We start from the raw sequence: 27,024 nt of genomic DNA on the forward strand, positions 1-27,024 counted from the left end.
CTGATAAATTAGGTCTACATTAATTTTTTCCCATATATATAAATGTTATTATTTTACTTTTATTGAGCAACAACCCTTCCTATCTTATAGAAAAGGATCCCATGATCACTGCAATCTTTTTTTTTAAGTAGAAAATAAAGAGAATCACTGTAATAAAACATTTTTAGAAACAATCACTGCAGATCCAACCATTGCAGATGCATGGTCGTAATTATAGGTTCGAGTCAAATATCTTGATTTCCTTTATTTGAAAATACATTACCTTAGACAAAATAAAAAATGAAAACTAGTCAACATAGCATTAAAAAAACTAGTCAAACATAGTGCTATATATAGCTTTTCCATTTCTTCATCGTATATAAATAACAGACTTATATTCATCCTTGAAGAAACAAAACTAGTTAATAAAATGTCTAGAGCATTTACGATGGATCTTATCGTGAATCTCGTACCTCTTTTGTTCTCAGCAGCCCTAGTTTATTCGGATCAAAGTACAGTGCCTCTCAAATCTTTCAAGGTCAGCTTTAAAACAAAGCTTGAGACACTCCCTTTCTTTCTATTATTTTGATCTACAAAACTTGTCATTTCTTACAATTTGATCCTTCATTTACTATATGTAGTTTTTTTTTTGATAATGTGAGTGAAACAATGTATTTATCATGTATTTTTAACCTTGATAGATCAGTGAAAATGTGATATACGATTGCATTGATATTTATAAGCAACCGGGACTTGATCATCCCTTGCTCAGAACCACAAAATCCAGGTAAAACGTTTTACAAATATATCTCGCCTTCATTTATGGTTTTATAAAATATAAATTCAATTCAAATAAACAAATATTGACTATAACATTTATTCTTTGGAAAAGATGAAACCATCATTTTCACCACATGATTCAACGAATAAAACTGGCAATAACGCGACATACAAAACGAAAATAGCATGTCCATATGGAACTGTTCCTATACTGAGAAATACAAAGGAATTCAACACTGATGCACAAATTTTTGCCGAAAAGCATTTCAATCAGATTTTAGCCGATGGGCTCGATCCTCTAACACATGTAAGCATTCAACTTTTCTCCTAATTCTGTAAATCAACTATTATATATATGTGTGTGTGTGTGTGTGTGCGCGCGCGTGTGTGTGTGCTCTATAATAATTTATTCTTGGTAGATTGCTGGAGTAAGGTCGGAGCCTGGTCCATATCGTGGTGTGCAAGCCTTTTTTAAAGCATATAACTTAGACCTCAGAGACGATGAAGCGTCCTATAATCAGATATATATAGGGAGTGGACTTAATAACGGGGCCAATTTTTTGATGACAGGTTTAATGGTAGGTTTTACATTTAATTTTGGTTTCTTTCTCAGTATATCCATCAATTATCTGGACAGTGCTAAAGTATTGCAGTCTTTTCTAAATACAGATAAATCCAAGTTTATATGGAAACGACAGTGTCTGGACATTTGGATTTTTTCAGGTTTGCATTTGAAATGTTAAGAGCTATATCACATATAACATGAAACTGTAAATATTTATATCGAAGTTTTAAAGTATCAAATTTCTGAGTATAATGGTTTATGGGCAAAGATAGTTTGAGTAATTTAGGCGTCTAAATACATAAGACCGGACCTATATACGATTTTGATAGGGTAAGGATGATTTTGATAGGGTAAGGATGGAAAAGGATGTTACAATACTGGATGTCCAGGGTTTATCCAATTATCGCCACGAAATCCCATAGCCTTTCCCGTAGGAATGAAGCCACTAGAAGCTGGCAACATACATCCCTTCATCCATCAGGTATTTTACATGATTTGAAATACTTCATTTCCAATTAAAATGTTTTAATTTTGTTGAAAATATTGTCACTATCATTTAAACATAATCATTTAACTAGTTAGATTTAAATTATTACCGTTACCTTTTAACATTCATTGCGTTTAAATCAAAACTATGACTTCATTAGTGCAAACACTGATTGTAAATGTGTTTTTATTAACAAATGATATTTACTTTTCCTGGTAATGTACACCAAAAGGATAATCAAACAGGAAATTGGTGGCTTTCAACCTTGGGTTATAATTCATTTAAAGTAGATATCGGCTATTGGCCAAAAGAGCTATTCAACCTTATGGATAATGGTGGAAATATTGTTGGAGCTGGAGGTGTGGTTCATGCTTCTCCATTTGGTTCAAGCCCTGCGATGGGTCATGGTCAATTTCCAAAACAACCAGTACCTTTAGATGGATCACCAACTTTTTCAGATGTTAAAGTCATGAATTCTAAGTATGAGTCACATAGAATGGATTATTTTCCAATAGAGAAGTTGTTAGACAGTCCCCAGTGTTATGGGATAGAAATTGGGATAAACGAACCTCCTCATCACGATCATCGTGGTTTCTTTTTGATGTTGGTGGTCCGGGAGGAAACACTTGTTGAATTTGATATTTGTAATTTCATTTATACCCATGATATTTAATAAAACTATCATTTTATAAATTAGTAATATTGACACTGTAAACATTAATGCAAAAAGAACGCACTATTTCTTTTCTTTTTTTGTTAAAAAAAGTGATTTCATTTCTTTCCCAAAATCAAGTATTGTAAATAGTTTTTTTTTTCATTTTGCTAAGATAGAGGATTTGGGTGATTCAGTTTGGGACTAGTTAATGAAAAGTGTAAAGGCCCATCAAAAGCCCATCAAGTACACTACTGACCAGTGACCAAAGTAAAAGCTAGTGAGAGAGCCATTCCAGGCTTGCCATCTCCGCCGTTTGTTGCTGACACTCTCCTCCTCTTTGCCTTCCATCTCGATCATCGTCCCTAGTCATGTCGGAGAAAGGAGGAAAAGGGTTCAAATCTTCTCTCAAATCCTCTTATGGTATCGTATCTCTAAACCAACTTTCATCAGATTTTCTTACCTTCTTTGTCGGACATCGTCTTTAACTCGGTTTTGAGGGTTATAGGACCCGGCAAGGATGATAACGCAACCAAGTCCAAGAAGACAAGGAAAGTCCAATTTGATCCTCAAGGTTTGCCCTTTTCGCTTCCTTCCTCATAAAGTTCCCAACTTTATCCTGTGATGTTCAACTTTAGGCCCACGAGAGTCCAAGTACACGTTTCTTCAAGACTCTGATGAACAGATTCAAGGTTCTTCTGCTAAAGGTACAAACTTTCTTCTTTGTTTGATTGTGTCTCGTTTGCTTAAACTCTTACCTTCTTGGACTATAGGTGGGAAGGGAAGCAAGGCTAGGAAGAGTACTCTGTCTAAAGAGTCTCAGCCGCTTGAGCTTAAGACTGATAAGGGTTTAGTGCATTCTGCTACTTTCTCTACCAAGGCCCCCCTTTGTTCTGCATGTTAATATATGTGTGATGGTGTTTGCAGAGCTTCCGGAGAATGCAAAGTGCTTGATGGATTGTGAAGCTTTTGAGATTCTGCAAGGCATCAAGGAGCAAATGGCTGTGCTATCTGAAGATCCTAGCGTAAAGCTTCCTGTGTGAGTAACAACATTCACGGCATTGTGTTCTGTTTTCCGTGCGGGAAAGGTCTTTGGATTCTCACTAATGTGTGGTTTGTTTTCAGGTCTTTCGACAGAGGACTGGAGTATGTGAAGTATGGTCGTTGCTACATGAATCCTCAGTCTGTCAGACAGATCCTTGAGTATCCTTTTTTAGCTGTCTTCATTTATCTTTGAGGCAGATTCATATTCTGTGTTTATAACTTAACGAGTATGATATCAGGCCTCTGAAAAAGCATGGTGTTTCTGAAAGCGAGGTACTCAACTTAACCAAAGAGCTTTGATTCATTCAGACAATGAAGCATGGTGTTTCTAACTTTTGTGTTGTGTTTTGCAGATGTGTGTGATTGCCAATGTCTGTCCAGAAAGCATTGATGAAGTCTTTGCTTTTGTTCCATCCATGAAGGTATGCATTAGCGCTCGGTTCTTATGCTTTCTGTGTATATGTTTCACTTTCATCTGTGAAAAATGCCAATCTGAGTTTATTTGTTTGGTGCATTTTTGGTTTGTGGATTTATATAGGGAAGAAAAGACAAGATCAGTGAGCCCTTAGAAGAGGCATTGATGAAGCTCTCCAAGCTCAAAAGATCTGCTTAATAGTAACTTAAGGATGTTTAAGTTGGGCTTGGGTTTTTTTCTTTTGGCATGATAATGAATCTACTACGCAAGGGTCGGGTGTTGTAAATGATCTAATGATGTGACAACAACATTTGATGTAAGTTTTAATCGTTTCCTTACAATGCTATGGAATGTTCTTAAATCATCAAGCACATTAACTCCTGTCACTTGAGTTCATTCAACAACAGATGTCAAACTGAAATCTAGTGAAAGAACCAAAAAAAACTAGAAACTGGAAATACCTATGCCACAGAAAGGAGTAAAATTAAATGGCAGTAATGTGTAGCCTAGTTTCTTCTTCAAAATCTGGACAAGCTTTAGCTACTTCTACAAGATGTCCTTACACAACCAACTGCTTGGTCCTGCACTTTTCACACCTCATACACACTTTCAGCACCATGATTTGTTGATCCCAATGACAAAATCTTGTTAACTGTAGTTGCTTAGCTTATCAAGATGAAGAAACCAACTGATATCAATGACTTAGTTAAAGAGAGGTACATAGTTCTCTTGTGATTTTGACTATTTGGCAAACCTCTCTTTTATGGGTTCGGGTACCCATTTGGATTCAGTTCTGGTCTATTCGGATTTTCGAGATCAAAGATTTCAGTCTCATTCGCGTATTTCTAAATTTCGGTTCGGGTTCGGATAACCCGTTTAAATTATTTTTAAATTTTAAAATTCATTATATACTTTAATTTTCTCAAAATCTATAAACAAATAATATATTACATATAAATTGAACAACATATGTCAAAACACCTCAACTTAACATATAAATTAATTTGATTTGAATATTTGGATAGATGATCAATAGATATTTTAAATATTTTTGGTGTTTTGAGTATACTTTAGCTATTTTAGATATTTACTTTTGACAATTGTATATGTTTTCAAGTATAATTTCATGGGCTTGCTATTTTATTGAGATGAAGTTTAAAAGAAAAGATGAGAGAAATGGAAATTCAACACTGTCACAAGTAAAGATTAGGTTTTTTCTTACTACAACTTGTTTATCTATCAAAATAATCTATTGTATTTTGATTATTATTGTGTGTTCAAATTTTAAAAACACTAAATATATTTTAAAAAATATATTTATACAAATGTTTTTGCTTGATTATTGTTTAACTATAAAATGTATTATATCTTAATTTTAAAAATTTTATATTCGAAAATAATATTTTCAGATAATAACACAATATATCTAAGAATAATATTACTTTTTAAAATACATTTATGAAAATTGGTTATATTAAATTATAACTAATTGTCTAATATAATAGATAAATCTAATAATAGTTATATAAAATTTATTTTAATTATAAAATAAATTAAATATAAAATTCATTATGGATAATATTGATATTAACCACTAACTTTTAACATAATCTTTTATAATAGAAAATATTATTTTCAGATAACAACACAGTATATCTAAGAATTATCTTACTTTTAAAATTATATTTTTGAAAGTTTATTATATTGAATTATGATTAACTATTTAATATAACATATCTATCTATACTATTATTTGCGAAGTAATTTTTAGCAACGAAGCTCCTACGTTAAAAGTTAGAGTGGTTAATATCAATTATGCCCTTAATAAATTAAATATATAAACTAATAAAAAATAAAAACGAATTTGACTTTTTAATAATATAAGTGATTAAAAGTAAGAATTATCCAAATCTATACTATTATTTGCGAAGTAAATTTTAGCAACGAAGTTCTTACGTTAAAAGTTAGAGCAGTTAATATCAATTCTACCTTTAATATAGCAACGGAGCTCTTACGTTAAAAGTTAGAGTGGTTAATATCAATTATACCCTTAATAAATTAAATATATAAATTAATAAAAAAATAAAAACGAATTTGAGTTTTTAGTAATATAAGTGATTAAAAGTAAGAATTATCCAAATCTATACTATTATTTGCGAAGTAAATTGTAGCAACGGAGTTCTCACGTTAAAAGTTAGAGCGGTTAATATCAATTATACCTTTAATAAATTAATAAAAAATAAAAACGAATTTGACTTTTTAATAATATAAGTGATTAAAAGTAAGAATTATCCAAAATCTAAAAATATATTTAAAAATAAAAAGATAATTCATGTATATATTATAATAAGATAATTCTTATTATATTGTGCTGTTATCTTATATATTGTATTGTTATCTTGAAATAATATTTTTCTATTATAAAAATTGAAAATTAAGATATGAAATTATTTATAATTAAATATTAATAAAAAAGCATTTGTATAAATAAAAATATTTGTCATATATAAATAATTTGATGTTTGATTTAATTTTAAAAAAATATAAATAAAAAATTATCATTTTGATTTTTTAATTAATAAAACATAAAATAATAAATATTCACAAAAAATAAGCCCGCTTGTGCGGGCAAAACTCCTAGTAAAGTAAAATTTGTTTTTAATTATATATAAAATTCATTAAGGATAATATCGATATTAACCATTTTAACTTTTAACGTGAGAGTCCAATTGCGGTAAACTACGAAGTAATTTTTAGCAATGGAGCTCTTACGTTAAAAGTTAGAGTGGTTAATATCAATTATACCCTTAATAAATTAAATATATAAATTAATAAAAAATAAAACGAATTTGACTTTTTAATAATATAAGTGATTAAAAGTAAGAACTATCCAAATCTATACTATTATTTGCGAAGTAATTTTTAGCAACGGAGCTCCTACGTTAAAAATTAGAGTGGTTAATATCAATTATGCCCTTAATAAATTAAATATATAAACTAATAAAAAATAAAAACGAATTTGACTTTTTAATAATATAAGTGATTAAAAGTAAGAATTATCCAAAATCTAAAAATATATTTAAAAATAAAAAGATAATTCATGTATATATTATAATAAGATAATTCTTATTATATTGTGTTGTTATCTTATATATTGTATTGTTATCTTGAAATAATATTTTTCTATTATAAAAATTGAAAATTAAGATATGAAATTATTTATAATTAAATATTAATAAAAAAGCATTTGTATAAATAAAAATATTTGTCATATATAAATAATTTGATGTTTGATTTAATTTTTAAAAAATACAAATAAAAAATTATCATTTTGATTTTTGAATTAATATAACATAAAATAATAAATGTTCACAAAAATAGGCCCGCTTGTGCGGGCAAAACTCCTAGTAAATAAAATACTTGTAAAGTAAAATTTGTTTTTAATTATATATAAAATTCATTAAGGATAATATAATAATATCGATATTAACCATTTTAACTTTTAACGTGAGAGTCCAATTGCGATAAACTACTTCGCAAATAATAGTATAGAAGAGGTATGTTCCGTATATCATCATAGCACTTAAAAATCGTAAGTTTAGTTAGAAAAAAAACTAACAAAATAAATATTTTTTATTAATTAATTAAGTTTGGTAAGTTTAGATAGAGTAGAATCCATCAAAATAAATAATTTATGATTTATTTCCTTTTGTAAAAAATTATGATTTATTTCTAAAAAATATTTCAGTTTTAATAATATAGATATAGATACAAGCTTATTAATATTTTCTTCTCCACTTTCTGCACACAATGCTATCAGCTATGACGAAGACTCTACTTGCATTGTTAATCATCTTCTCTCTGTTTCATGTCCCTGCTTTTGCTGTGAAAAAAGTAAGTATCTTCTTATAAGGAACACGCTCTTGTTACCTATGTGAGCTTATATATTAACAAGACTGTTGTTTTGATTGACTGTAGAAGTCGTACATTGTTTACCTGGGATCTCACTCACATGGCCCTGAAGTCTCCTCCTTAGCCCTTAAACGTGTAGCTGAATCTCATCATGAATTGCTGGGATCCTTTTTGGGAAGGTAACAATATGACTTCACGTCTCTTGCTTATATTCCTAGTGTTTGATCTGGTTCTCATGCTTTTCAATAGTCATGAGAAGGCTAGAAACGCAATCTTCTACTCATACGATAGACATATCAACGGCTTTGCAGCAGTTCTTGAAGAAGAAGAAGCTGAAGCTATTTCAAGTAATTCAAAACTCTCGTTCTCTCTTTTGAGTTTATTTGAGAGTTTAACCTTCACAGTGTTTGAACGCAGAGCATCCGAATGTGATCAGTGTGTTTCTAGACAAGGGGAAGAAGTTGCATACAACACATTCTTGGGAGTTCATGCAATTGGAGAAGGATGGTGTGATCCCTTCAAGTTCCTTGTGGTCAAAGGCAAGACTTGGTGAAGACACAATCATCGGAAACATTGACACTGGTTTGCAATTTTCACTTCCTCTGCTCCCTCTTCCTTAATTTACTAATTAACAACTAAATTCACAACCAGACGCTTGTGGTAAAAGGCTCACGGCTGTCGGTTCCGCCACCTAAGTGCTATGTCGATTAAATAGGGTGAAAAAGATGGTCCCCCTGGATGCCCTAAGCGGGCTCCTCGGCTTAACTCCAATTGACGGTCATTAGGCGCTAGTCTAGTCTCCGAGGGCATCCGGATACCAGGATCATCAAGAAAAAGAAAAACAACTAAACTCACCATCTCTGTTTATCATCAGGTGTCTGGTCTGAATCCAAAAGCTTTAGCCCACATGGTCTTGGACCTGTTCCTTGTCGATGGAAAGGAAGTTGCAACACCGGTGGCAATGTTAGTTGCAACAGGAAGCTTATAGGGACAAGGTACTTCAACAAAGGATACTTGGTTTCCGCGGGTCTCAAGAGCAACTCTTCCTTTGAGTCTGCTCGTGACCATGATGGTCACGGCACTCACACGCTCTCAACAGCAGGAGGCCACTTTGTCCGGGGAGCTAGCGTCTTCGGTGTAGGCAATGGAACTGCGAAAGGAGGATCTCCAATGGCCAGAGTAGCTTCCTACAAGGCCTGCTGGCCTCCCGTTAACGGCTCTGAGTGCTTTGACGCTGATATCTTGGCTGCCTTTGATATGGCCATCCATGATGGTGTTGATGTCCTCTCCGTCTCTCTCGGTGGTGACCCTGCTGATTACTTCGCAGATGGCATTGCCATCGGCTCCTTCCACGCTGTTAAACATGGTATCACTGTGGTCTGTTCCGCTGGAAACTCTGGCCCCGCTCCTGCAACTGTCTCAAACGTGGCCCCTTGGATACTCACCGTCGCAGCCAGCACGCTAGACCGTGAGTTCCAGTCCTTTGTGCAGCTTGCGAGTGGCGAACGGTTCAAGGGAGAAAGCATGTCAAAGGCCTTGCCTGCAGGGAAAATGTTTAGTCTCACAACGGGAGCTCAAGCTAAACTTGCCAATGCATCTGCTATAGATGCGTAAGTCACAAAAACTTTGAGCTACAATTCTGTCTAATCTAATTGTAGTACATAACTTGTTGTTGTTGTTGTTAAACCAGGATGCTTTGCAAAGAAGGCACGTTAGATCCGCACAAGGCAAAGGGTAAGATCATGGTGTGTCTGAGAGGAAACTCATCAAGAGTGGAAAAAGGGAGACAAGCAGCTCAAGCTGGTGCTGCTGCTATGATTCTATGCAATGATAAGGCATCAGGGAATGATATCACAGCTGATCCTCATTTTCTTCCTGCTACACATATCAACTTTTTCGATAGTCAAGCCTTGTTCTCTTACGTTAACTCCACTTAGTATGCACTCCCAGTCCCATATACTTGTTTTTGTTTTTTGGTACTGCTTCATCGTTTTGATTATAATGTTGGTTTACAGTTTAGAGCCCATGGGAACTCTTACTGCACCTGCAGCAGCTTTTGGCATCAAACCAGCTCCATATATGGCAAATTTCTCATCTCAAGGACCTAACACTGTTACGCCAGGAATCCTTAAGGTCTATTCTATTTTTATCTCCTCATAGATATAGATGAAAATTCATTTCACAAAAATAGATTTTTGTGTTTTCTATAAAATTGTTTTTGTAAATTTCAAGGAAAATAATTAATTTTGTTGAACTAAGACTGGTTAAAAGTTATTGAAAACTGAAAATTAAAGAAAACATTTTTTAATATTAGCAAAACACACAAAAAAAATCTATGTTTTTTTTTTTTTGGAAAGGAGGGAGTATATGTATCCATTCCCCCCGCTTCTTCTTACTCACTTGATGGTATGGTTTTGATTAGCCTGACGTGACTGCTCCTGGGGTCGACATCATAGCCGCCTACACAAGGGAACAAAGTCTCAGCGGCTTGGAGTTTGATCATCGCACGACTGCATTCTATATAGAATCTGGCACTTCCATGTCCTGCCCTCATGTTGCTGGTGTTGCCGGTCTTCTCAGGACAATGCACCCTTCATGGAGTTCAGCTGCAATTAGATCCGCTATCATGACCACCGGTATATGCTTATTTCCACCTGATCTTTTTCATTTGAGATACACACACACTCTCATTATTGCTTTTTCACGTGCAGCGAGAACACGAGACAACAGAGTTAGCCCCATGCTCAACGGGTCTTACGTGAAGGCAAACTCATTCAACTACGGTTCAGGACATATCAGGCCAAACCGTGCAGGAGATCCAGGATTGGTCTATGACTTGACAGTGAACGACTACTTGGACTTTCTTTGCGCAGTTGGGTACAACCAAACGATGATTAAGCTTTTCTCAGAGAGTCCTTCCTACAAATGCCCCAAGGAAGCTAGTATTGTAGACTTGAACTATCCATCCATCACGGTGCCTAAGCTCACAGGCTCTGTGACTGTGACCCGGAAACTGAAGAATGTAGGATCCGTAGGAACTTATGCGGCAAATGTCAGGGAGCCACATGGCGTGTCCGTGAAAGTTGAGCCGAGTGTGTTGAAGTTTGATAGAGTTGGTCAAGTTAAAAGCTTTAAGATGACATTGAAGCCTAAATGGGTTGCAAAAGACTATGCCTTTGGTGGTCTCACATGGAGTGATGGCAAACATTATGTGAGAAGTCCTATTGTTGTCTCTATCGCCTAGTTGATAGAGAGAGAGATACATACGTTATGTTGGCAGCTCTTCTTTCTTGATTTTACTCATTTTTACGTATTGATCGATGTTGGTGTTGAAATGATCTAAACGCTGTCACAGCAACATTTTTTCTAAGTTTGTACCGTTTCCTTTCTCAAAACAAGCAAAATATATAATGCCATGGAATATTCTTAAATCATCAACAGGACAGCAACTCATGTCACTTTGATCATGCAACAGAGTTTATTCAACAACGCATAGCAAGTTTATGTGCCAACTAAAACTGTGTCGGTTTAATTGATTAGTGAGCTGTGTTCAGTGTGAGATCTGGACCACATAATCTCAATACAGAGACAATTAAAGCATTAGAAATAATAGGGGATTTTATATAGTTAGGGCCTACTTGATAGTATTAAACTATTATTAATGTTAATGGCTGAATAATTTGAGAAAAGCGAAGACGGTTAGTAAACCGAAAAAGGGTAAAAGCGTCATTTGAAATAACAGCTAATTTTCACTTGGTTCTCCTCTCTCTCACCACATTCCGCACACACGAGCATGTTGTTGCTCTATCTCTCTTGATCTTGATGCGAAGAAGACGACGATGGTGACGTTTCGAGATGTTGTTCTTTTCTTCTTGCTCCTCACCGTCGCAGCTCCAATCCTTCTCTACACCGATTCCTACACCTCCGCGAAGACCCCATTTTGTCAGTTTCCTCTCTCTCTCTCTCTCTCTCTCTCTCTCATCTCCGATTTGGTTGGTTTCTTATCCTCTGTGTTTGATTCTTCAGCTAAACGCGAGTTCCTCGAGGACGTAACCGCCCTGGTCAGTGTCATTCTCTCGTTTTCTTCTTCATATCTGAGTTCTTGAAGTTTCCTTCTAACGCTTTATTGTTTCTTGTTCAGACTTTCAATTCCAACGAGAATCGTTTGAATCTGCTTCATCGGGTACTTTTCTCTCTTTGCAAGTTACTTGATTCCTTTCAGATGTCTCTTAAAATTTGCAATCTTGTTGTTCCAATTGGATATAGGAGGAATCTCCGGTAGATGTTAGAAGAGGAGTCGTGGGTGTGGTCTATTCCAAACTAGACTCTGATTCGTCTTTAAGTACTGCACGCTCCTTCTATCTTGTTTCATTCCCTTTTGTAACTCTTATTCTTTACGTGTTGGTTCATAAAAGTTTCTCTTTTTCAGAAGCTAGAGACCAAGTCTCTGCTCGAGTTCTTAAGGCCACCGACGATGAAACTCAGTCTCAAACTGACAATACCATCAAACAAGTCACTGATCATGCTGCCTCGGAGATGGATAAGCCAAATGTTATGCACGCTTCTGATGCCAACGCCCACAATAGGGTACGTTTTCTTTATGGGTTGTACACTACATGGTGGCAATTCTTCTCTTAGATCTTGTTCTCGCAGTATAATCGTTGATGCTAATGCTAATGTAGTTGTCCTCGGTGTTGTTGTGCTGAAAGTATCACTTTACTCTCATTATCTTGTAGGAAAGGATGCGTGTACAGTTGACCAAGAAAACTTCTGGAAAGGTTGATGAGCAAGAGACTAAAGGTTCTGGAGCTGAGAAAGAGAGCGGAAACGTGAGGATACCTGATGCTCAAGTGAGGCTTCTTAAAGATCAGCTGATCAGGGCAAAGGTCTATCTTTCGCTTCCAGCTGCAAAGGCTAATGCACATTTTGTGAGAGAGCTTCGTCTCCGTATTAAAGAAGTTCAACGGCTAGTCTTAGATGCCTCCAAGGATTCGGATCTGCCAAAGAAGTAAGTGTCCTTGGAAATGCAGTTAGAATAAAAACTTCGTCCTGTGATTAATTTCTCTGGCCTTTTTTAAAAAACTCAGTGCTATGGAAAAACTGAAAGCAATGGAGCAGACGTTGGCTAAAGGCAAGGAGATCCAAGATGACTGTTCCACAGTGGTTAAGAAGCTACGTGCAATGCTCCATTCGGCAGAGGAGCAGCTACGTGTCCATAAGAAGCAAGCCATGTTCTTGACACAGTTGACTGCTAAGACGATTCCAAAGGGCCTTCACTGCCTTCCTCTCCGCCTCACTACCGATTATTACGCTTTGAATTCGTCTGAACAACAGTTTCCGAATCAGGAGAAACTAGAAGATAATCAGCTGTATCACTATGCCCTCTTCTCTGACAATGTTTTGGCTACATCAGTTGTTGTTAACTCTACCATAGCCAATGCAAAGGTAAGATTTGACTTGGTTCATCTGATTGAACAGTTAAATGAGTTTATTTCTGTAAAAACTTACGGTCTTAATGGCTTATTGGCAGCATCCCTCAAAGCATGTCTTCCACATCGTCACGGACAGACTCAACTATGCGGCAATGAGGATGTGGTTCCTAGACAACCCACCAGGCAAAGCCACCATCCAGGTTCAGAACGTTGAAGAATTTACATGGCTGAATTCAAGCTACAGTCCTGTTCTCAAACAGCTTAGTTCTCGGTCGATGATAGACTACTACTTCAGGGCACACCATGCAAATTCAGATACCAACTTGAAGTTCCGGAATCCAAAATACTTGTCCATCCTTAATCATCTTCGTTTTTACTTGCCTGAGATCTTCCCCAAGCTCAGCAAGGTGCTCTTCTTGGATGATGATATAGTTGTGCAGAAGGACCTTTCTGGTCTTTGGTCAGTTGATCTCAAGGGTAATGTCAACGGTGCTGTTGAGACTTGTGGGGAGAGCTTTCATCGCTTTGACCGTTATCTGAACTTCTCGAACCCACTCATCTCCAAGAATTTTGACCCTCGAGCTTGTGGATGGGCGTATGGTATGAATGTTTTTGATCTCGACGAGTGGAAGAGGCAGAACATCACAGAGGTTTATCATCGATGGCAGAATCTGGTATGCAGATACTCTATATTCACTTTTGGTTTAGCTACTTGTGGAGGTTGGTTATGTTGCATCTGTCTTTTCTTATACACGAACCTGTTTTGAACTTGCAGAATCAAGACCGAGATTTGTGGAAGCTAGGGACGCTGCCTCCTGGTCTCATCACATTTTGGAAACGAACATACCCATTAGACCGGAAATGGCACGTGCTGGGTCTTGGATACAACCCGAGTGTGAACCAGAGGGATATTGAAAGGGCAGCCGTCGTGCACTATAATGGCAACCTCAAACCATGGCTAGAGATTGGGATTCCAAAATATCGAGGCCTCTGGTCAAAGCACGTCGACTACCAGCACGTTTACCTCAGAGAATGCAACATCAATCCTTAGAATTAGAGTCTCTATTGAAGAGCACTGTAATATGTTTGAAAACTTTATTCCTTTTATTTTTTTGATATTTCATTACATGAAAACAAAATTGTAGATGATGATACGTTAAACTACATTACTACTGTTACTATTTGCGATGAATTAGTTTCACAAGAATCTTCACTATGTTGGGAATAAGAAAGTACATTTGTTTTGTATTTTTATCAAATTACAGCACAAGACGACATATATTCATTGTTCATGCTATAGTGGCAGTGTCTATAATTAGAGAGTTGTGATCACCTCACTAAGAGGAAACTCCTAACTAATAGGAATAAGGATAGACAAACAAAACTACATGTGATACACTCAACTATAGATGCCACCTGATACACAACTCATAGATCGTCTCCTGAAACCTTGTCTCGAGTCCCAAGCAGTGAAGTAGATGGATGGTCAAAGGCGAGAGCATGGTCTGACTGATGGTAAGAAGCGTTCAAGCCTGACTCTAGTATTGGGTGCGCCACTACCATCTCAGGTGTATAACCAGATGCACCTCCTCTCACCAATCTAGGCTTCTTTGATGATCTCTCTTCAACTGCGCTCTCGTCTTGAGAACCAGCGTTACACCCTGAGTCTGGAGTCAATGGCTCCCGGTAAGGTGAAAGAGACTCGTCAACTGAAAGGCTTTTGTCTGGTCCACAGTCCTTGCCAGATTTATCTTGTAGAGGAGACTCGGATGTTGGAGCAGGTGTCGCAGGATCTGATTCGCCAGTAACTGGGCCAGAGGGCTCGCCAAGAGCTCCGCTGAGTCGCTGTTGCTCTTCAATTATCTTCTTCAAGTACTTCCCTTGGGCTTCTATCCGTAGTTGCAGCTGTCTTTGCACCTACAAAAGCATCAAAGAATGTCATATTTCACGCAAACTAACTGCTTAACTATTTCTTTAAGTGGCGTGGTGAAGGGCATACTTCTAGTTGCTCGTGCAATCGTTTCTGAACCTCCATCTGCAACTTGAGGGCTTCAGTTATCTGCATTCCCCTGTAATCGAAAAGTTAGCATCTTTATGCTCATTTAATCTTGAAGCACCAGGCGGTAGCATCAACAATCAACTGAAACAATGAAAGTTCACGTACGATGAACCGTCCAACCCAGAGAGCACATCTCCAGATTCTTTCTTATCAGTTTTCTTCCCTGAAAAACAAATAAAATACCAGTTTCAGGCCAATAGGTAAGTGGGAGGACTGTAAAGATTAAAAGGAAATTAATGTCCACCTACCTTCTGAAGAAGAATCTGGCAGATACTTTGCAAGTCGATATTTCTGAGTTCAAAAACACATTTGTAAAAATCAGTAAAAGAAACTGGGGGGTGGGGGTTGCATACACAGTGTTATCATTTTCAGAATACCTGTAAGTGACTCTTGACATGATATATAGTTAACCCTTGTACACCCATCACTCTAAGAACGCCTTTAGGTGTAGCTCCTTTTCAAAATCAAAGAGAAAAGAGATATTCAGTAACCCTAACCAAACAAATCCTCTCATGTCTAAGAGTTAGTAAACATACCATAGAAGGGTTATTAGAAGGAAAGAAAGAAAAGAAAAGGGAAACTCACGATCAGGGCCACCAAGTTGAGCAACGGAATCAACGAAGCGTTCATGTAGCTCATGGGTCCAACGCAAGCGTTGTTTTGAAGCATGACTAGAATTGGTCCCTCCGTTGTCTGCTTCCATCAGGGCTATGAACACAAAGAAAAAGACATTGCTTTGTCAGAAACACCAATTTAAAGATTTGAGGACATCAAAGCTTGTAACTTTGGAACTAATACGAAGTTCGAATTAGTCTACAACTTTTCTCCAAATAGAAGGGGGTTTGTTGGTAGAAAGAGAAAGCACAGATGAAGTAGAAAGAGAAAAGGAAGGTTGCAGAATCTACGAACCTGTGGGTGGATCTGATCTACACAAGAATCAGACGGCGTCCCTCAATGTTCGGAACTTTGCTCAAGTCTCCGTCTCTCCGACACTCCAATCTAATCCGATGTGGTTTTTGTCTATACGCGGGTAGATTTCACTCAGTCGTGGAATTCCAACTGTTCCTGAGGAGCGGCGATGCAGACCGGTTCTTCCACTCGTCCCTCTCAGCCTCCCTCTCTCTCGCTAGATCGAATTCGAGACACTAGCATTGACTATTGTATTTGTATTTAATGGGCCGCATATATCATTTAGGCCCATTAAGGCCCAAACTTATATGAATAGTGGGTCCAACTCAGCAGATACGTTCTTCTCCGGCATACAAAGCTTCCTCCTTCTTCCCGCTTCTTCTCTCTTTCCACTTCAAAACCGCAGAATCCTCCGCTCACGTATACACATCACAGCCCCTTCCACGGTGTCGGTAACTCTCTCCTCCTCTACGGCGGCAGCGAAGGAATCTTCGCCTCTTAGTTTAACCATTTTCCTCTTCTACATTCTCAACTTTTCATGTGCTGTATGAGTGTATGTAAACCTCACTAGGTCTCTTACAGGTTCGAGAGCATCACTCTCTGGAGAACAAACGATGCATCATGTAAGCAACGCAATAACGGGTTAGTCCAAGCTGTGATCTTTTGAGGCCTCGGATCGTAACAACATCGGTGGTTCAGCTTACGGTGGCCAGAGATCTATATTGCCGCTTCAGCAGCATTGCATAACAGTGGTTATGGTTCTTGGATTGCGTGAGATGGTCTTTTGGTACTTGGATTATGCTAATTTCAACAGCACTGGGATGAGGCTTGGTGACATGTAAGCTCAGTCATCAGAGTTGAGTAAACCTTTCAGTTGAAGCAGAGGGTTTGCTGTTATCCCTGAAAAGAGAGAGCCGTCTTTTACAATCCGGTTAGCTTTTGGATTTGGATTGAGACTCAGGTCTTGAGGAGTGTATCGTCTGGGTTAGGCCAGCTGTTACTCAAATTGAGATTCAAGAGTGTAATCAATATCTTCTTGTTATCATATTCAAATATACAAGCTTGGATTGAGTTTAGATTGGTGATTCTTTTGATTTTTCTATAGCTAGAGGCCTTTGGCACTTACTACATGGGTTGTTGTAGTTGGTGCTTTCAGAAAGACTGTGTCACAGATTCTCATACTATGTGTTTCGATGGGATTTGGGGTTGTTAAGTCCACTCTTGGTGCTCCTTGTTGGAGTGTCTTACTTCATAGCTTCTGGGATGCTTGATATAGCTGAGAATGTTTCTGGAAGAGCAAAGCTTTTCCTTGTCCTGACTGATGCCTTCCTCGATGCGTTTCTCATATTGTGGATCTTTACCTCCCTTTCGAAAACACTGGAACAGTTACAGGTATCTCTTTCTTTCCAAGTTAGCAACTCTGTAAGCTATAAGGCTTTCAGGCAAGATTCAGCAGATTAGCTTATCAACTTCTTTGTGATGGAATGGAATCTTATGCAGATGAAGAGGACCTCGGTGAAGTTGGATATTTACAGGAAGTTCTCAAATGCTCTTACTGTTTTGGTTGTTGCCTCTGTTGCTTGGATAGTGTATGAGGTACATTCCTGTCTAGCCTGATGTGACATCTGATGTAGTATACTGTAAACTGTATTAACTCAAATCTTACTTGAGGAAATTGCTGGTCAATGCGCTCTTGAAAATATATTATTTAGTATGAACTAAAACTGGTGTGGAAATCAAGCTAGCAAAAAAAAAAAGCTCCTTCTTTCTTGGAATGTATCCAGCTTGCCTCATAATTTGTCCCCTCCAGGTGTATTTCTAAGCAACAGACCCATTCAGTGAGAGATGGCAGACTGCTTAGACTATAACTGCATTCTGGGATGTTATTGCATTTGTGTTGCTATGTATTATTTGCTTTCTCTGGACCCCGTCGCAGAACTCTCAAAGGTATGGTTTCTACGAGCTTACTTGCTGAAATTAAAAACTGTTCCAGCTGAGCATGTTGTGTTAGCCTTGTGTAAGTCTTTGCTAGATGCCAGTGACTCAATGTATTGTACCTGTATGTGAAATGGTTGCTAACGAGGAAGTTCAATGTCTGACAGGGGGGAAGCAAGATGGTGATATTAGCTTAGAGAAGAATACGGGCTCGGACACGGAAGAAGAGGATAAGAGGGAATGAGGGAGAGAGTCAGCAAAAGAAAAGGGTGACATCTGTGCTTGATCACAAGTCCAGAGAAGTAAATATAGGTGTCTTTTAGCATCAGGGTCAACTTTAGCACAAAGCAGCCAAATTGATTTTACACAATATTTATCTGTAACAAAAGAAGAGTGATTTGCGTGTTTGTATTTGAGGTCTCTATCCTCATTTTGTTTTCTAGTACATAAAAGCCTCTGTTTCTCGCCACATGGAATCAGTTTCTCAATTTGAGTGTTGCATATACACTCAATTATCATTTTTGACGAACCATTCTCGGCTCCAACATCTGAATCATGCAAACCTTTTTTGTGCAACTTAAACTCATTCCGCATCCCATTTTAATCTATGGTTCCGAATGGTAATTGCAGTTTGAGCGGTGCAAGACAAGCGGTTTAACTGCGGTGCAGTTTTTAACAGTTATAAAAACATATAGATATATGGTATATGTAAAAAATTTTGTTACTGTTAACTGCGGTGCGAAGCGGGACGGTTCATAAATTCAAAGCCTACTTGTAACTGAGGTATGTTGGTGATAAGTGTAAGAGAAACTGAGATTTGCCTTTGTTTTTTTATTTTATTGTGGTCAATAATCGTATATTTAAGTCGTGTCAACACTGTCCTGACGCGGAAGTCTCTCTCTCTTTTGCTCTGTCTTTTCTTTCTCTCAACACCTCCATTGCATTGAGACAGGGAAGGGAGAGAGAGCTTCTTGCTTTCACCTACTATGCCTCCACCTCCTCCTTCTAGACCCAGTCTCAACGGCAACACCGGTCATCATCACCAACCTCCTCTTCCTCCTCCTCCTTCTAGACCCAGTCTCAACGGCCACACCGGTCATCACGTCCCTCCTCCTCCTTCTCACACGGCGAGGCATCAGCAACCGTATTACCGTAGCTACTCCTCCTCCTCCTCATCAGCCTCACTCAAGGGATGCTGCTGCTGCCTCTTCCTCCTCTTCGCTTTCCTAGCACTCCTCGTGCTCGCAATAGTACTGATCGTGATACTAGCGGTGAAGCCGAAGAAACCACAGTTCGATCTACAGCAAGTGGCGGTAATGAACATGGGAATCACCTCCTTAGATAACCCCAACCCCAGCGTCTTGGATCCGACCACCGCCTCACTCTCCTTCACAATCCGGATGCTATTCACCGCCGGGAACCCGAACAAAGTCGGGATCAGGTACGGTGAGTCCAGCTTCACGGTGCTGTACAAAGGCTTGCCACTCGGGAGAGCGACGGTGGCGGGGTTCTACCAGGACGCGCACAGTACGAGGAACGTGGAGGCTACGATTGCTGTGGATAGAGTTAATCTTATGCAAGGTAACGCCGCTGATCTGGTTAGAGACGCTTCGTTGAATGATCGAGTCGAGCTTACGGTTCGTGGAGACGTTAGTGCTAAGATCCGAGTGATGAACTTCGATTCCCCAGGCGTTCAGGTTCTTCATCTTTTCTTCTTTCTGTTCAGTTCTTGTCTCCATTGTCGGATCTGTGTTGTTAGTGTGAACACAGAGAAAATAGAAATTACCGCAAACAGTTGAAAAATAAACTGCGGGTGAAAAAAAGAGGAAAGGAAGGATTTGTAGTTAAGTAATAGATTCCTTTACACCGACCACCACCACTAGTCCCACTCTGCTTTCACTTTTGGCCTTTGCTTCCTCTTCACTTTTGATATTTTCTAGGATCCACGTCTGCACTTTGCATTTTTCTCTAATCAACCAGCTCAAAAGATTCTATTAGACTTTAAAGTCTTTAAACTTTCATTTAATGCGAAAGAGTGATGTGTTTTTTGGCAGGTTTCTGTGAATTGCGGGATAGGCATTAGTCCAAGGAAACAAGCTTTGATTTACAAGCAATGTGGTTTCGATGGCCTTAGCGTCTAATTTCAAAGTGTAACATATAAATTCTACTGACCACTCCCGAAACTGTGTGGAGGAGTTGCAAAAGAAAAAGTTAGAAGTTCCAAAGCCAAAAGTGGTAAAAAAACGGAACAAAGGATCCATCTTGGAAGTTTTGTGTGTTTTTGTTTCCTTTGTACAAGCAAATATTTGGAAAAGCAACAATGTTGTTTACTGAAGTCACTAATCACTTGAGTAATTAGCACTTGTTTCAGTCAAATGTAGATGCTACATATCAAAATGTTCCCTGATTTACTGAAAAGAAACAAACTTTAGCAGTTTTCAGCAATCTTGATTTTGTATAACCGACGGTAAATATTATCATCAGAAATATGTACTTTTTTATTTGAAATTCAATCCAACACAATAACTGTTCACACACGTCTACATACATTTCCTATGAAATTTACAAAACCCAAAAAAGCGTCTTTGCATTTTATTAATCTTTCGAATTGGGCGCAAGAAAGTTAATGGTCCAGTAAGATAAGGCCACGTGTCCATCAGAATCCGGTAGTCCAAGAATCCCCGTCACCAACGATCAGATCTTCTTCCAACGGCGGTTGTGAAACTGGAACCTCCCCAATCCGCGGCGGCTCTGCTGGTGTACGGCCAAAAAACTCGATGTAATCTTCTGGCGACGGTGAAATCCACCACGTGCTCCTTGGCGATGGCGAATATGACGGCGAATATGCCGGCGAATATGAAGGCGAATATGACGGCGAATATGCCGGCGAATCAACCATAGGTGGCAAAGCAAAGGCGCGGTTCTCGATGTCATTCCAACGCGATCTGCTGAGTGGGAGAATATTAGCGAGACCATGGACGGCGATATGCTGGTCGTTGAAAAGACCTGGGAGGTAAACCTCGACGCCGTCGAGATAAACCGAATCGGAAGAAGAAGGCTTAGTGAGAAGGAGCGAGTGTGATGGGAGGAAGGTCGGGACGGAGGAGGCGTTGGGTAGTGATCGGAGCTCGGAAATCGTGAGGCGGAGAGGTAAAGCGTGGAGGCGGAGGGTGGAGATGTACATGGGGAGAGAGTACCTCATGTCGAGGTCGAAAAGCATGGCGTCGGTGGGGACGAGGAGGGTGAGAGACTCGGCGGAGAGGAGATCGAAGAGGATATCGGAGGTGGTGATGGCGTTTGCGAATAGAGCGCGGCCTCTTACACGGAGGACTGAGATGGCTATCTCCAGCTCTTCCGATGGGACTGCGACGGAAGGTAGAGGGAGACAGAGCATGAGTGCGAAGAGAACGAAGGAGGTGAGACTAACGATCGCCATTGTTGTGAAATTGAGCTGAAAGAAGCAAGAAAGATGAAGCAACGGTTACGAGTTGGTTACGGAAACTGAGTTGAGTCTGTTATTTTAAACCTTATGGGCTTAATGGGCCTAATATAAGCTGATCTGTTGAAGGCCCACCCGTACTGTAACCGAAGCGGCGACTATACAGCGTGGAAGCGATGAGATTTGGGGGAAATCGAATTACAACATTTAGGGTTCATCCATCATTTGGCGATCAGTCAGGTAATGTCATTGAATTCTCGTTTCGTGTAATCATATAAAAGCATATCCCTTTAACGATCTAATCGTACGTTGATCTTCTCTGATGGGAATAATTATCATTTTTCTTCTCTCAGCGAAGGTTGCGATCCTTTCTTTCTAATTTCACCATGTAAGTTCCTTCTTCTGCAAGGAATCATCTGGGTTATAATCATACTATCAATTTACATATTATATTGATCTCAGAAATGCCCATTGTTGACATTTGTGTGTTTCTTATTTCTCCATTGACTGCATCTCTTGCTCTCTTATATGTTAGAATTGAGTAATCTTTATTATCCCTTAAGATTGTAGCTCATATTGATGGGTCCAGATCGTAATCTGCAATTGGAAGTTATACATGTCTTTGTAACACATTCTCTATTGTTGACTAGTAGCCAATAGCTCTCTTTATTTGCATATATTTGGAAGAGTTGTTTAGTAAAAATGGGGGAACTTTAGCTTCATCCTTTAACAGCTCTACTCAAGGACGCTCTGTTATAGTTTTGAACGTATTATATAGCTAGTTGGTTTAGTTTGCTTATCTAATATTTGATGTTCCATCCTACTATATGGTGTGATTCTGATGATTACAGGGCGGATGTAGAAGTTGTTGATCCTAAAAAGTGTCTCGAGGAATCTTGTAAACCAAAATGTGTGAAGCCACTACTTGAATATCAGGTGAATATACGTATACAACTTAGCAGTCATTTGTCATAACCTTGTTTTGCCAGACACTAGTGTGTAATACTTCGACATAAACGTTGTGGGTTGACGACACCTTGTTTTCGGTTGTGGGTTCAGGCGTGTGTTAAGAGGGTCCAAGGTGATGAGTCTGGACACAAACATTGCACTGGGCAGTATTTTGACTACTGGCAATGTGTTGACAAATGTGTAAGTGTTTTGAATGGAGAGATTATCTTTACACCTAAAGTTTCATTCTAAAAATATCGTTTTGTTGACTATGCAGGTCGGACCTAAGCTGTTTGCGGAACTAAAATGATGAAGAGAAGTTGGAGTATTGAGTCTTGTGTTTTGTATTTTTTTTCTTTCTCAAGGGTTTATATAAAATGCACTGGATACTGAACATTACTGCAAACCAGGTTGCAACTGGTTCCTTCTTGGTTTTGTTTCTACATTAAAGCTTGCAAGTCCTTTGTTGTTGTCTGGTGGGAGGAAACCTTTATTGAGTTTGGGACACTTGATTAACGCCTAATAAATGAAAAGAAGAATGCGATTATATATTTCTGTACGGTTTTGTTTGTCTTCAACAGTTGTTGGAATGAAAGTTTGAACAGGATCAGTAGTTAAAAAAAAGATGGAATGCTATTGTACCATAAGTTGATTAAAGGTGAAAGCGATGTAGTTATTACGCAGAGGAGCCCATCGGAAGTGAGTAGAGATTTTTATTAGATAGGGGGGGACGTAAAGAAACGGCAAGCTGTGCTTAATTTTTATTTATAAACGACACGATGTGTTTCGGATTTATACACAAACGGCACGTAACACAACTCGGGTATATATACATATATACGGAACAGGGGATATTAAATTCCAGACAAAACCTGTCGAAGAACATTCCCGAAAAAGAGCAAAGAGAGAGAGAGAGAGAGTCGAAGCCCTAGCGTGTTTGCCTTCTCCTCTCTGTTCCTTTCCTTACGGTAAGTTCTCTCAGATTTCAGATCTCTTAGTTTAAATCACGTTCACAGTTGACCGATCTTTTAAATCTGTATTTCAATTTCGCCCTAATACCTTTTTTTGTTTTATGTTGTCGTGGATTCTCCGATCCACTCGACTTTGTTGTTTATTCATCTTTTCCATAGGGTCGCCTCTTGTTCCTGTAGATTTTGTATATGTTTAGAAGTATCTTTGATTCTTGGGATGATTTAGTAGTAACTCCCCCTCTTTTGCAGATCCGTTATTGAGTGTGTCGGTCTTGGCCCTCGCAGCTTTGCTCTCCTCTTAGGCCAATCTAATAATACCTCAGGTAAGAAGTTTGGTTCATATTTAGTCAACGCACTAGTTTCAAAGCTTTTAAATCTTTGCATATACTCCCTCCTTTTTTTTTATATAAGTCGTTTTACAGATATTCACGTAGATTAAGAAAATCATTAATTTCTTATATTTTCTAAACAAAAACATCATTAATTATTTACCTAATCACAATTGAACCAATAGAAAAATAAAAGATATATTACCATTGGTCATGTAACATTAATTACTAATAAATTTTACATAAAAAACCGAAAACGACATATAATTTGGAACAAAAAAAGTTTCTCTACAACGACTTATATTAAAAAACGGAGGGAGTATTAAATTGGAATTCTATATTTTTGTATGAGTTTTTTTTATCAATATCATCATCCTGGTCAATCTCTGTTCTTTGGCTTGATTGTTCTTCGTGAACTCGTTAGGTTGCCCGATTGTTTTTGTTTAGCCTAATTGAGTGTTGATGGAAGAGCTAACATTGTTTTTTTTTTTTCCTTCTCTTTTGTGAGATGCACCTTTGGTTCTATTCATACCAAAATGCAGATTTTCAGCTGGTTTTTCGTTCCAAATGGACTGCAAGAAGTTCATGCAGATGGTGGAGGAGAAGAAAAGGCAAATTCTCGAGAAGAAGGAAGCTCCTTTGAAATGGGAGCAGAAGCTTGAGGCGGCTGTCAAGGCTGCTGAAACCAAAGACAAGAGGTCAAAAAAGCGAAGAAGACAAAGGGCTGCGTCTGAGTCTAGCTCTGAAAGTGATAGTAGCACTGATGTGAGAAGAAAGTCGAGGAGAACTCACAGTAAGCACCGTAGGCATGCGCACTCTGATTCAGATGACAGTGATAAGAGGAAAGATAGGAGATCCAGGAGGCATAAGAAGAGATCCTCAAGTTCAAGAGATGATAGCAGTGATGAGTATGAGAGCGGATCAGAGGATGAGCTCAGGATGAAGATAAGGCACCACCGGAGGTACAAGTCTCATAGCTCAAGACAGACTTCTGATGATGACTATGACGAAGACGTGAGAAGAAGACAAGTTAAGCATCACAGGCACGGTGAGGTGTTTACTTCAAGTGATAGCGAGGAAGAGATAGGAGGAGGAAGAAGAAAACATAGGCACAACAGAGGTTCAGCTGCCTCCAGCGACTCAGACTCAGAGGTTAGACGGAAGAATAGAAAGAGAAGGGAGCATAAAAGGTATCGTTGGGCAGAGTCTTCAAGTGAGGCTGATGATGGAGCGAGGCGAAGGAGAGGGCATCATAAACATGACTGACAACATAGACAAGTGAAAATGTGGACGGGCATTAGAGAGTGGTTGTTTAATTCACACACCCTCAATCAGAACTGAAATGTTGTGCAACCATTGTTAGCACAAAGACTCTTAAACATTGTGTTGAATTACTTGTGGCATTTCTCTTCGCTGTGTATTTGCATTTTAAAAACTCAAATCTAATAAGAGCCATGAACCCGGAGAACAACCCAAATGGTTCGAGATAAATTGTCTAACCTGTGTGGTATATTCCTTTTATTTAAATCAGTGCAGTGCTTATATCTCATCTTTTAAAACAAAATCAATTTTATCATATAACTGTTTTGGTTAGATGTCAAAAAAAAATGTTTTGGTTATTGTGAGATCCGTGTGATATGATTCTTTTATTTGAATCATTCTTTAGAAAATTTATTAATAATACTATTAATTTTATCAGATGTGTTTTGGTTTTTGTGATATCCATATAATCTTTTCTCACCCAAACGTAATCCAAAAAACAGAAATTTTTTTTTGTAAATTAAAAGAAATGAAAAAAAAGGACATTCAAAAATGATTCCATTCCATTCCATATTCACTCCAAGAATTCGGTTAACGTTCAAAAGAAGATAATAGGCCCCTAGAGGTTTAATGTACATCCCAAACTCGAGACGGCACATACAGAGCAGACATATTCATATCACAATGTAACGGAGATCAAAGCATTAAATACACTCATGAAAACATATAGTATTCAGTGGAAATTATATGGTCGCTACGATCTATCTGTGGCACACTTATAAAAGAAATGCCAAAGACAAGAAGTAACAGACCCAAATTCATTCTTCAAAATGCAAACATAAACTCTCAAATACAATCATACTCTCTTGTTCTTAGATATCCTTTGTATTCATAGTTGTATTCTACTCGTATTACCAATAAATCATGCACTTTTCACACCAAATCATCAATTTATATAGATTTCTTCTGAAGTATGTTATCAAAATCGTAACCCATTATTTGGCGCTAGAAGGAGAGGCAATTCAACATAAAAACCTTTGAATAATTCGACGTAAAACACATACCACAATGACTAAGTTTAACCTACATAGCACACCATTCAGAGGGGAATCTGGTCGTCGAACAGTCCGGAACGCAGCAGCTCAACCAAGACAAACTTTGGCATCTGATCACATAAACTAAAACTATCACTACGTCCACCATTGGCACATATACAACAAAAGAATTCAAATATAAATCCTAAGTACTAAAATTAATACCAATAAAATGGTTTGAGGTTTTATAAATAACCATTGATGAATGTCAAAATCCAATTGGAAATTAGGGTTAGTGTTTTAATAACGTATATATATATATATATATATATTTATTTGATTTAGTTGACATAAATTATTTGTCAAATTAAATTCGTATGTTTACAAGTTACAAAAAAGTAGGGAAAATATTATATATTTTGATATAATTAAATAGAAAAGATATGTATATAAAATAAAAATATATACTATAACAATATACAATAATCAAATAAAGTTACAGTCTTTTTATTTTATTTTTTTAAAATCAAATGTTTATTTATTTAATAGTTCAACTAGGTGTCTTGCCCGCATATGCGGGCTTAATCGTTTAACAAATATTTATTAGTTTATTTTCTATTAATTCAAAAACCATCATAATAACTTATTAGTTATGTTTTCAAAAAAATTAAATCAAACATATATATATATATATATGACAAAAATCTAATTAAATATATATGTTTAATTAAAATTTATTAAAGATAACATTGACTTTAACAACTGAATTTATTATAATTGTTTTATAGTTTATTTTTAAATTTTATAATTGAAAAATATGTTCTAAGATAACAACACAATATATAAGACTTATCTTATTTTTAAAAAAGTTAAT

At 37.5% G+C, this 27,024-nt stretch overlaps 9 protein-coding genes and 1 pseudogene across 11 annotated transcripts; 8 read left to right on the plus strand and 2 right to left on the minus strand.

Annotated features, from left to right (window-relative positions):
- The first annotated feature begins 871 nt into the window (after positions 1–871).
- Positions 872–2,484, plus strand: LOC125594071. The gene is made up of 5 exons (XM_048770387.1): positions 872–1,066; positions 1,179–1,337; positions 1,429–1,482; positions 1,674–1,805; positions 2,044–2,484. The coding sequence occupies exons 1-5, from the start codon at positions 872–874 to the stop codon at positions 2,482–2,484; spliced, it is 981 nt and encodes a 326-aa protein (XP_048626344.1).
- Positions 2,485–2,730: 246 nt separating this feature from the next.
- Positions 2,731–4,283, plus strand: LOC125594072 (DNA-directed RNA polymerases IV and V subunit 4-like). Its single transcript, XM_048770388.1, has 9 exons — positions 2,731–2,886; positions 2,972–3,037; positions 3,102–3,170; positions 3,237–3,311; positions 3,391–3,502; positions 3,589–3,666; positions 3,747–3,780; positions 3,861–3,929; positions 4,046–4,283. The coding sequence occupies exons 1-9, from the start codon at positions 2,835–2,837 to the stop codon at positions 4,118–4,120; spliced, it is 630 nt and encodes a 209-aa protein (XP_048626345.1). The 5' UTR covers positions 2,731–2,834; the 3' UTR covers positions 4,121–4,283.
- Positions 4,284–7,717: 3,434 nt separating this feature from the next.
- Positions 7,718–11,401, plus strand: LOC106378970 (subtilisin-like protease SBT5.4). The gene is made up of 9 exons (XM_013819013.3): positions 7,718–7,816; positions 7,901–8,013; positions 8,084–8,181; positions 8,252–8,416; positions 8,709–9,444; positions 9,525–9,770; positions 9,850–9,967; positions 10,257–10,470; positions 10,546–11,401. Exons 1-9 carry the CDS (start codon positions 7,733–7,735, stop codon positions 11,076–11,078), a joined length of 2,307 nt encoding a protein of 768 aa, XP_013674467.3. The 5' UTR covers positions 7,718–7,732; the 3' UTR covers positions 11,079–11,401.
- A 181-nt stretch (positions 11,402–11,582) lies between these two features.
- Positions 11,583–14,473, plus strand: LOC125594073 (probable galacturonosyltransferase 4). The gene is made up of 9 exons (XM_048770389.1): positions 11,583–11,776; positions 11,861–11,895; positions 11,976–12,017; positions 12,101–12,176; positions 12,264–12,421; positions 12,571–12,842; positions 12,922–13,279; positions 13,365–13,940; positions 14,042–14,473. The coding sequence occupies exons 1-9, from the start codon at positions 11,674–11,676 to the stop codon at positions 14,315–14,317; spliced, it is 1,896 nt and encodes a 631-aa protein (XP_048626346.1). The 5' UTR covers positions 11,583–11,673; the 3' UTR covers positions 14,318–14,473.
- On the minus strand, positions 14,459–16,488 carry LOC125594074 (myb family transcription factor PHL7). Its single transcript, XM_048770390.1, has 7 exons — positions 16,235–16,488; positions 15,911–16,033; positions 15,703–15,779; positions 15,574–15,616; positions 15,431–15,488; positions 15,266–15,335; positions 14,459–15,183 (listed from the first exon to the last, which is right to left on the minus strand). The coding sequence occupies exons 2-7, from the start codon at positions 16,026–16,028 to the stop codon at positions 14,695–14,697; spliced, it is 855 nt and encodes a 284-aa protein (XP_048626347.1). The 5' UTR covers positions 16,029–16,033; positions 16,235–16,488; the 3' UTR covers positions 14,459–14,694.
- Positions 16,489–16,542: 54 nt separating this feature from the next.
- LOC125594079 lies at positions 16,543–18,809 on the plus strand (annotated as a pseudogene).
- Positions 18,810–19,038: 229 nt separating this feature from the next.
- On the plus strand, positions 19,039–20,524 carry LOC125594075 (NDR1/HIN1-like protein 2). The gene is made up of 2 exons (XM_048770391.1): positions 19,039–19,866; positions 20,224–20,524. Exons 1-2 carry the CDS (start codon positions 19,156–19,158, stop codon positions 20,308–20,310), a joined length of 798 nt encoding a protein of 265 aa, XP_048626348.1. The 5' UTR covers positions 19,039–19,155; the 3' UTR covers positions 20,311–20,524.
- A 119-nt stretch (positions 20,525–20,643) lies between these two features.
- Positions 20,644–21,643, minus strand: LOC125594076 (fasciclin-like arabinogalactan protein 19). Its single transcript, XM_048770392.1, has one exon. It carries the CDS (start codon positions 21,603–21,605, stop codon positions 20,826–20,828), a length of 780 nt encoding a protein of 259 aa, XP_048626349.1. The 5' UTR covers positions 21,606–21,643; the 3' UTR covers positions 20,644–20,825.
- Positions 21,644–21,691: 48 nt separating this feature from the next.
- On the plus strand, positions 21,692–23,107 carry LOC125575087 (cytochrome b-c1 complex subunit 6-1, mitochondrial-like). Of its 2 annotated transcripts, none has more exons than XM_048770395.1 (5): positions 21,692–21,848; positions 21,962–21,996; positions 22,460–22,544; positions 22,668–22,757; positions 22,834–23,107. In XM_048770395.1, coding segments are annotated over exons 2-5 (210 nt in total). In that variant the 5' UTR covers positions 21,692–21,848; positions 21,962–21,994; the 3' UTR covers positions 22,867–23,107. The 2 variants fall into 2 exon arrangements, with proteins under 2 accessions (XP_048626352.1, XP_048626353.1); XM_048770396.1 differs by having other exon boundaries at positions 21,761–21,848; positions 21,967–21,996.
- A 281-nt stretch (positions 23,108–23,388) lies between these two features.
- On the plus strand, positions 23,389–25,355 carry LOC125594077 (protein FAM133-like). Of its 2 annotated transcripts, none has more exons than XM_048770393.1 (3): positions 23,389–23,524; positions 23,777–23,850; positions 24,365–25,355. In XM_048770393.1, exon 3 carries the CDS (start codon positions 24,424–24,426, stop codon positions 25,120–25,122), a length of 699 nt encoding a protein of 232 aa, XP_048626350.1. In that variant the 5' UTR covers positions 23,389–23,524; positions 23,777–23,850; positions 24,365–24,423; the 3' UTR covers positions 25,123–25,355. The 2 variants fall into 2 exon arrangements, with proteins under 2 accessions (XP_048626350.1, XP_048626351.1); XM_048770394.1 differs by having other exon boundaries at positions 24,399–25,355.
- The last annotated feature ends 1,669 nt before the right edge of the window (positions 25,356–27,024 follow it).

The sequence above is a fragment of the Brassica napus genome (genome assembly GCF_020379485.1).
Source record: "Brassica napus cultivar Da-Ae chromosome A2 unlocalized genomic scaffold, Da-Ae chrA02_Random_40, whole genome shotgun sequence".
Lineage (NCBI taxonomy): Eukaryota > Viridiplantae > Streptophyta > Magnoliopsida > Brassicales > Brassicaceae > Brassica > Brassica napus.

Coding starts and splice junctions, on each gene's coding strand:
- LOC125594071 (XM_048770387.1), top strand. CDS start 872: ATGAAACCATCATTTTCACCACATGATTCAACGAATAAAACTGGCAAT. Junction 1,338..1,428: donor TTTTGATGACAGGTTTAATG/GTAGGTTTTACA, acceptor TTCTAAATACAG/ATAAATCCAAGTTTATATGG. Junction 1,483..1,673: donor GGACATTTGGATTTTTTCAG/GTTTGCATTTGA, acceptor TGATTTTGATAG/GGTAAGGATGGAAAAGGATG.
- LOC125594072 (XM_048770388.1), top strand. CDS start 2,835: ATGTCGGAGAAAGGAGGAAAAGGGTTCAAATCTTCTCTCAAATCCTCT. Junction 2,887..2,971: donor TTCTCTCAAATCCTCTTATG/GTATCGTATCTC, acceptor TGAGGGTTATAG/GACCCGGCAAGGATGATAAC. Junction 3,038..3,101: donor AGTCCAATTTGATCCTCAAG/GTTTGCCCTTTT, acceptor GTTCAACTTTAG/GCCCACGAGAGTCCAAGTAC.
- LOC106378970 (XM_013819013.3), top strand. CDS start 7,733: ATGCTATCAGCTATGACGAAGACTCTACTTGCATTGTTAATCATCTTC. Junction 8,014..8,083: donor CTGGGATCCTTTTTGGGAAG/GTAACAATATGA, acceptor GCTTTTCAATAG/TCATGAGAAGGCTAGAAACG. Junction 8,182..8,251: donor AGAAGCTGAAGCTATTTCAA/GTAATTCAAAAC, acceptor GTTTGAACGCAG/AGCATCCGAATGTGATCAGT.
- LOC125594073 (XM_048770389.1), top strand. CDS start 11,674: ATGGTGACGTTTCGAGATGTTGTTCTTTTCTTCTTGCTCCTCACCGTC. Junction 12,018..12,100: donor GTTTGAATCTGCTTCATCGG/GTACTTTTCTCT, acceptor AATTGGATATAG/GAGGAATCTCCGGTAGATGT. Junction 13,941..14,041: donor ATCATCGATGGCAGAATCTG/GTATGCAGATAC, acceptor TTGAACTTGCAG/AATCAAGACCGAGATTTGTG.
- LOC125594074 (XM_048770390.1), bottom strand. CDS start 16,028: ATGGAAGCAGACAACGGAGGGACCAATTCTAGTCATGCTTCAAAACAA. Junction 15,336..15,430: donor TCTGGGTTGGACGGTTCATC/GTACGTGAACTT, acceptor TTTCGATTACAG/GGGAATGCAGATAACTGAAG. Junction 15,184..15,265: donor GATTGCACGAGCAACTAGAA/GTATGCCCTTCA, acceptor ATGCTTTTGTAG/GTGCAAAGACAGCTGCAACT.
- LOC125594075 (XM_048770391.1), top strand. CDS start 19,156: ATGCCTCCACCTCCTCCTTCTAGACCCAGTCTCAACGGCAACACCGGT. Junction 19,867..20,223: donor TCGATTCCCCAGGCGTTCAG/GTTCTTCATCTT, acceptor GTTTTTTGGCAG/GTTTCTGTGAATTGCGGGAT.
- LOC125594076 (XM_048770392.1), bottom strand. CDS start 21,605: ATGGCGATCGTTAGTCTCACCTCCTTCGTTCTCTTCGCACTCATGCTC.
- LOC125575087 (XM_048770395.1), top strand. Junction 22,545..22,667: donor AGCCACTACTTGAATATCAG/GTGAATATACGT, acceptor TTGTGGGTTCAG/GCGTGTGTTAAGAGGGTCCA. Junction 22,758..22,833: donor GGCAATGTGTTGACAAATGT/GTAAGTGTTTTG, acceptor TTGACTATGCAG/GTCGGACCTAAGCTGTTTGC.
- LOC125594077 (XM_048770393.1), top strand. CDS start 24,424: ATGGACTGCAAGAAGTTCATGCAGATGGTGGAGGAGAAGAAAAGGCAA.